This window comes from Helobdella robusta (genome assembly GCF_000326865.2).
Source record: "Helobdella robusta unplaced genomic scaffold HELROscaffold_51, whole genome shotgun sequence".
Taxonomy (NCBI): Eukaryota; Metazoa; Annelida; class Clitellata; order Rhynchobdellida; family Glossiphoniidae; genus Helobdella; species Helobdella robusta.
Window position 1 is genome coordinate 1,188,495 of NW_008705261.1, and position 7,475 is coordinate 1,195,969.

The window sequence follows — 7,475 nt, forward strand, 5'->3', positions numbered from 1 at the left end:
TGTAAGTATTTAAAAAAGATACAGGTTCATTATGCATTATTTTTTGAATGATTTGTGAAAATGCGGGAAGCTGTGCAACTGGTTGAAAATTGGTAGCATCTAAGTTTCTAGGTTCCTTCCTGAGTGAGATAATTTTAGCTGTTTGAAACATTTCGTTAAATTTACCTGTATGAATGGATTGATTTATGAGATATTCAAGTGAATGAGGTGTAGAATGAGTTGTTAGAATAACTACTTTCATAGGCATTTCGTCCAATGCACTTGATGACTTGGGTTTAATTGTTTTTGTGGTGTTTATCTCTAAGCTAGATGCTTGAAAACAGTTTACTAATGAATTAAGCATTGATTTTTTCCAAAAAAAAATTGCAGTGTGGATTTATACGATCTTAAATCATTGAGCGAGGGTATCTTTGTTCATTTTTTAATATAATGGATTTAATAGCTTGGGTGTCTTGCTTTTCTGTTACATAGTTCAGCACGTGTTACACAGTTCAAGCGAGTTTGTCTGAAATCATTTTCAATTTTTTCCAAACTAATTTTATTCCAAGTTATTAGGTTTGGGACCTTGCGCTGATAAATATTGAACATTTATCTAGCAAGGCATTGCTTCTCAGGAATTTCAGTAGAGAAATCAATTCTACTAATCTCTCCTCGTTTGATGAAGGACCTCTTTTGTTGATTTTTTCCAATTTTCCTTACTTTAAACTTTCAATTTCAGATTTTAAGGTTTTAATGGATGAGACAATGTCCTCAGTCGTGTAAAAAACTGAAGTACTGTGCACAAAACACTCGTCTTCGATACTGTTGATATTGCTTAATAAGAAATAAAACAACTCGTTTCAAACGAGTCGGGAAGCCATTTTGTTCCAGGAATTAAATTAACAGGAACGATTTTAACCCTTACCAGAGTTAACCGGAACAATTTAAACTAAAAATTTTCTTGTAATCCCTTTCAAACCAATTATTACAAAATTAAACTTTCTAAATGTCTAAAAATGAGAAATTTACATTAAATGTGGGAAACTAGATGAGAGGGCTTTACGACAGGAATGCTGGAAACATTCAGCAGAGACTGCAGCAGAATCATAAGCACCATCATCCTCAATATTTTCATCATCATCATTACAAACTTCATGTTGTTGTTGTTGTTGCCCCATTCTTAGGGCTCCAATCGAGGCCGGAGCCAAACCGCCACTGCAATTGGGTTTCTCCAGAGGTCTATTGGTTGTAGTTTTGTGGTGTTTTGTGGACAGCTAAACAGATGCGGTACATCATCTGTATGATTGTTGCAGAAAGGACAGATGTTGAGGTGCCCACTGTGGATTCTGTTTTTGTAGCTGTTTAGAAGAATACTATGGCCAGAGCGGAGTTGGGCTAGGGTCCGTCTGATTGCCCTGGGAAGTGATTCTCCTGTTGGATCTATTTTTGGTGTAGGTGAAGGCCATCCGTCAAGCAACAGCAACGGCGACTGATACGTCTCTGTGGCGCCTTTGATGGTGTTATTGTGTAGTGTTTTTAGAGTGGACTTCAGAGAATCGCTATTTATGGTTGTTGGTAGAACCGCATTTACAAACTTCATCATCACTAGTTTCATCGTCATCATAAACATCATCTTCATCACAAACATCATCATCATAAGCATCATCATCACAAGCATCTTCATAAACACCATCATCATCTGTAAGGGTTCGTTCTTTAACTTTTATTATTAATTCAACTTTGCAACAAGAACAAGTACGTTGTAACAATTTCTCTATTACAACGTAAAATACAGTTTGTAATGTAAGGCAATTAACAATAATTAATAACCGACGTTATGAGTCAATATCTCTAATTAATTAATTATAACGTTTTAGAGTCAATATCTCTGTATATATATATATATAATTTACAATTCGTCGGTTCACGAATTTACCACTTCACGAATTCGCCAATTTTTCCTTCTGTTCACAAATTCGCCAATTAGCCTGTTCCAGCACTAATTCTGATATCACACGTAATATTACAAAGTTCGAGTCTCCACGTCTCACGTAATATACTTCCGAGACTCCACGATAACTCTCGCGATGATAATAATTCCTGAACTGAAATTCTGAGCCTTCCCCGCGCTTTTATACACTTTTTTAACTTGCAATCCCCACGGCCACGAGATATTATTCACTTGTTTACTGGTTATTGAATTAAATCGTATAGCGCTACACTGAACCCTGACATACCTCTCACCCAACATGATGAATATTCCTAGGGGAGGAATATTCATTACCTTGTACCTCCATCCTCTTGCAACCTGGACAGGAAGTCTGCAACGTTTCGGTTACCTGCCCTATAGGTGAAGCGTAGATCATATTCTTGTAATGCAAGTTTAGAACTTTTAGGCGTGGATTCGGTTAAATATGTCAATGGGTTGTGGTCGGTGTAAACGTGTATCGTTGACATACAAATCCATGGCCGATACTTTTGTAGAGCCCATATAATGGCATACGCCTCCCTCTCGATTGTTGCCCACCGACGTTGAGTGTCTGTCAATTTACGACTGGCAAGCGCTATAGGTTTCTCGCAACCATTATCATCCTGTTGTACAAGACAACATCCTACAGTATGATCACTGGCATCTGTGATTAGCCCGAAATCTCGAGCATAGTCGATGGTATTCAACGTTGTTTGAACTCATAAAGTCCTTCATCACAAACAAAGGCAGTCAGCCAGCGTGACTCCTCTTCCATTGGTATTTGCCAATACCCACTCTAGCATCGAAGCTACTGATGTAATTCGCCCTCATCAGGCACCTGTACCTCATCTAATGCATCCTCATCTTTCCTTACCAATACCTCATTCGCGTCAGCATTTATCGCCTCGTCATGACCTTCTTCATCTATTCCATTGTCGGTACCTATCAACCCTTCTCCTCTACCAACCTCATCAGTTATCCCATCCCCATCCCGATTAGACCACTCTTCCACATCACAGTCAGACATTGCCTCCCCCACCCTCTGCTCATCATCATCGTTCACAGGACTGGGAACCTCGTAGTGCTTGACTTCGTTTAATAACTCTACCACCCCTGGAGTTATCAATAAACCTTCTACCAAACCTGGTATCACTGCACACCACACCTTCACCGCAGGAGCCATAACCCTACACCTTTCATCACCTGGTATCGGTTTCAGATTTATCCATACACCATCTACCTCCTTACCCTCTGGTTCCAAACCTCTTACCATTAACTTACCTTCTAATGGCAGATTCAAACTTTCACACAAATCTTCACTAATGCAACAAACCTCCGCTCCGCTATCAATCAGAGCCTTCCGATTTAGTGTATCGTTCAGCATCACATCAACGTACGACCTTTCATAAAACTTGTCCGCCTGTATGACCCTTGGCACTTTCCCTTGTTGACTCGCATTCGTTATGACGTGTAGCCATTTCGGTTTTGAAGTAACCTCGCGTTTAAGAATACGTTTTGTCGGTTGATGTCGGTTTTCGGTTACAAAATCTTGCGATATGCCCTGACGTATTACATCTGTAGCACCGGTCCTCTCTTCTGGCATCATTGGACACGTTTTTATAAACAACGGAAGGTGGTCGCGTTGTTGCCGTTGGTTGGCTGGACATCTTCATATTCAATTCGTGACGTCGACTGTTTTTGCTAAAACCTCATAATCCATCCAGTCGTCCATTTCTTGGGTTAACACGAATTCTAACACGTTTTTCTGAAGAAGTTCCTTCAGGCGGTTGGCGCAAATCAAATTTACCACACTTTGAAATGAATCGACTTCACGATTTTGTAAGTAAAACTGAAGCGTGTTGTGCAGTCGATGAGCGAACATAACAAACGACTCCTCCTTCTGTCTCCGCATTGCAAAAAATTCATCTCGCAAACGAACGGGGTTAATACGATATTCTCGAAGTAAATGTTGTTTTACCTTCGCATAATCTCGCATGTCTTCTCCACTGAGGTTATCAAGCCAGGACTTCATTCCATCATTTAAATTCATCATTAATAAATTCGCCCTAATGTCCCAATCCACATCATGGTTATCGAAAATCTTTTCTATTCGGACAAAATATGCTGGTACATCTCTGATGTCTGTCGGACATGGCCCCAACAAATGTTTCAACGATTTGGCGAAAAAGTTAGTCCGTTCTATGGCCCGAAGTGCAGTGTTAGAAGGGGTTTCCCGTGTTTGTTGAGCACGCAGTTCAAGTTCCTTCAACCGAAATTCATGATCTCGAAGACTCGCTTCCCTCAGTCTCTCATCAGTTCTACGCATTTTCTCCAGTTTTGTCTCCGCTTCTAACCTTTTGATATCATATGATTCAGCGACACCTTCACCGTCTGTCGTCGCCCCCGCCACCTTCGACCTTGTCTGCCGTTCCATATTACCTTACCAAAATAATTATAAATTGCTACAATTATACCAACTTGTTTTGTCGTTGAAGTCTTCACGTACACACTCAATATTCTTTTTTGTGTGAACCCCACTTCTGGTACCAAATGTAAGGGTTCGTTCTTTAACTTTTATTATTAATTCAACTTCGCAACAAGAACAAGTACGAATTTCAAGAACAAGTAACAATTTCTCTATTACAACGTAAAATACAGTTTGTAATGTAAGGCAATTAACAATAATTAATAACCGACGTTATGAGTCAATATCTCTAATTAATTAATTATAACGTTTTAGAGTCAATATCTCTGTATATATATATATATATAATTTACAATTCGTCGGTTCACGAATTTACCACTTCACGAATTCGCCAATTTTTCCTTCTGTTCACAAATTCGCCAATTAGCCTGTTCCAGCACTAATTCTGATATCACACGTAATATTACAAAGTTCGAGTCTCCACGTCTCACGTAATATACTTCCGAGACTCCACGATAACTCTCGCGATGATAATAATTCCTGAACTGAAATTCTGAGCCTTCCCCGCGCTTTTATACACTTTTTTAACTTGCAATCCCCACGGCCACGAGATATTATTCACTTGTTTACTGGTTATTGAATTAAATCGTATAGCGCTACACTGAACCCTGACAATCATCACTAGCATCATCATCATAAACATCATCATCACTAACATCATCATCATCACAAACATCATCATCATTAACATCGTCATCACTAGCATCATCATCACAAACGTCATCTCCATCACAATCATCACACATGACAATGGCAACAGGCATACAGAAGCTGGAAGAGGCATCGAAGCTGATCCAACAGTCAATCGAATCAAACAAGGGGGTCTTCACTGTTAAGATGGCGGTCAGTGTCGATGAGTGTGAATGCGTTGTGGGTGAGGACGTGTGATGAGGATGATGATGGCGAAGAAGGAGGGATGATGGAAATGAGGAGGGGGAGGAAGAGAGATGGAAAATATAGATGGGGTGGTGGTGGTGGTGGTGGTAGAGGAAGAAAGAAAATGATGAGGGTGGGGTGTGGCTGGGTGGCAGTTTGCTTTAGTAAGAAAAATGTTCATTTTTTCATTAATTTATTTTTCACTAATCATTCGTTGCATTTAACATTTTTTTCCATTTTAACCTGTCTTTCCTGCTGTTCATCCCTCATTCTATTTATCCGTCCGCTCGTATCTATCTATCTATTCATCCATCCAGAATCCATCCATGTTACCCATCAACTAATCCATTCATCAACCTATCTATCGATTCGTCCGTCCATCAACCAATCCATCCATCCATCAACCAATTCATCCATCCATCCATCAACCCACGCAGCCGAAAGTTGTTTCTGACATTGAGGAACTGGAACTGGCCGAACGCATGGAGCGATTGAAGAGACAGAATGAAGAAATCAGTGGAGATGAGAACAGCAGCGACGAGGATGAGGAGGAGGAGGAGGAGGGGGGTGGTAAGGAAGGGGGTGCTGCCAGCAAGGTTCAGAGGGATAAGAAGAAGAAGAAGAACGTTGAAGGGACTGCTGGTGGTGGTGATGATGATGACGACGATGATGATGATGATGATGATGACGTCATCATGAAAGATGTCGGCAAAAAGATTGCAAATGGTGGCGTGAATGCCGATGATGATGACGACGACGGGGACGATTAGGATTGATGCTGTTGCATGCATGTAAGAAATTTAATCTTTGTTATCATTATATTTTATTATGATTATTATTATTATCATTAGTATACATTAGTGCCGTTCATCTTGTGACTTATATTTTTTTTTGTTTGGAGATTGCGAGGTAATGATTAATAAAGCGATTGTGCACCGAGATCTTATTACTGCAGTGTTTGTTGTTTGCTGTTGCTCTTCGTTGTTGTTGTTTTTGCTGTTGTTGTTTGCTGTTGCTGTTGTTGTTTTTTTCCGTTTGTTGTCTGTGGGGAGTGTGATGGTTTGTGTAATTGGGTGGTGGTCGCTTGTTGATGTTGTTGATCACATAATTTTCACGAGACGAAACGTTTATTATCGGGTTTCACTGGTTCTCATCGTTCTTAATATGTTGAATATTTGTTTAGTTTTGAATTGTTTTAGTTTTCAGCGAAATAAATTATTAATCAAGAAATTATTTATTTAATTTATTGCAATTGTTGAGATTTTCATTTGACGGTCAGACGTTCGGTTGCAGTCTGCACCGTCTCTTGGAAGTGGTACTCCTGATGCCATTGCATACGGTCCTTTCTTCTTCCCCAACGATCGATCAATTGAATGTCATCGTTAACCTAAGCGTTATTATGAGCTGGAATTGAAACAAGGTGGTGGGGTGGGGTGTTTTGTCCGGAAACTTATTTTTCTGATTTCGTTTCTTTACCGGTGCTTCTGAGCTGCTTTGGTGGAAAGTTTTTTCTAAGTTTGTTTGTTGTCCTCGCTCCTTCGCTTGTTACTTCAGTCATGTTATCAGTGCTAGTGCAGGTTGAAAACGGAGAGTCGGAGATTTTATATGCGACACCTACTTTGGCTGGGAACGAAAGATTATTTAACATTTAATGGAGGATGGACAGGGAGGGTCCTGTTGAAAGGATGACTTGACTCACCAGAAAGTGACGATTGATCACTCTTATAGATGGAAACAACAATCCTTAAACATTGAAACTCCGTGACAGACTTGATGTTCATCCAATATGATAGGTACAGAAGAGAAAGTGCCAACATGAGTGAACAAGCAAGGTGCACAACTGTGTGCACGCCTGAATTTTTATAGAAGGATTACGTGAGGTGAGATGCTAGCGTACGGTGTACGTTCTCTACTACCATGTTCAATATTTTCATTTCGGTTTTTTTCCTGGTTATAATTTCGCACACAAATTATATGTGTGGTGTGTGTGTGATTGTGATTTTGCGTGTTTTACAAATGTGTTTTGAACATCTTTCTGAAATCTAATATTTTCAATTTTTTTGAGTAAAAGCAATTAAACTTCAAATTCACGCGCGCAAACACACACACACACACACACACATATATATATATATATATATATATATATATATATATATATATATA

The 7,475-nt window shown here is 39.5% G+C and overlaps 3 protein-coding genes across 3 annotated transcripts in view; 1 reads left to right on the top strand and 2 right to left on the bottom strand.

Annotated features, from left to right (window-relative positions):
* Positions 1-588: 588 nt before the first annotated feature.
* HELRODRAFT_179049 (hypothetical protein) lies at positions 589-4,382 on the bottom strand (the record flags this gene model as incomplete). The annotated part of the gene is made up of 3 exons (XM_009027897.1): positions 589-705; positions 2,829-3,539; positions 3,657-4,382. 3 exons carry the CDS (start codon positions 4,380-4,382, stop codon positions 589-591), a joined length of 1,554 nt encoding a protein of 517 aa, XP_009026145.1.
* Positions 4,383-5,177: 795 nt separating this feature from the next.
* On the top strand, positions 5,178-6,079 carry HELRODRAFT_179050 (hypothetical protein; the record flags this gene model as incomplete). The annotated part of the gene is made up of 2 exons (XM_009027898.1): positions 5,178-5,276; positions 5,747-6,079. 2 exons carry the CDS (start codon positions 5,178-5,180, stop codon positions 6,077-6,079), a joined length of 432 nt encoding a protein of 143 aa, XP_009026146.1.
* Positions 6,080-6,573: 494 nt separating this feature from the next.
* HELRODRAFT_179051 (hypothetical protein) overlaps positions 6,574-7,475 on the bottom strand; it is a gene marked incomplete at both ends in the record, with an annotated part of 2,232 nt that continues 1,330 nt past the window's right edge. Inside the window, 3 exons of the mRNA XM_009027899.1 lie at positions 6,574-6,696; positions 6,859-6,932; positions 7,009-7,161. Of these exons, the coding sequence (XP_009026147.1) occupies positions 6,574-6,696; positions 6,859-6,932; positions 7,009-7,161 (350 nt within the window). The remainder of the gene's footprint in view (positions 6,697-6,858; positions 6,933-7,008; positions 7,162-7,475) is intronic.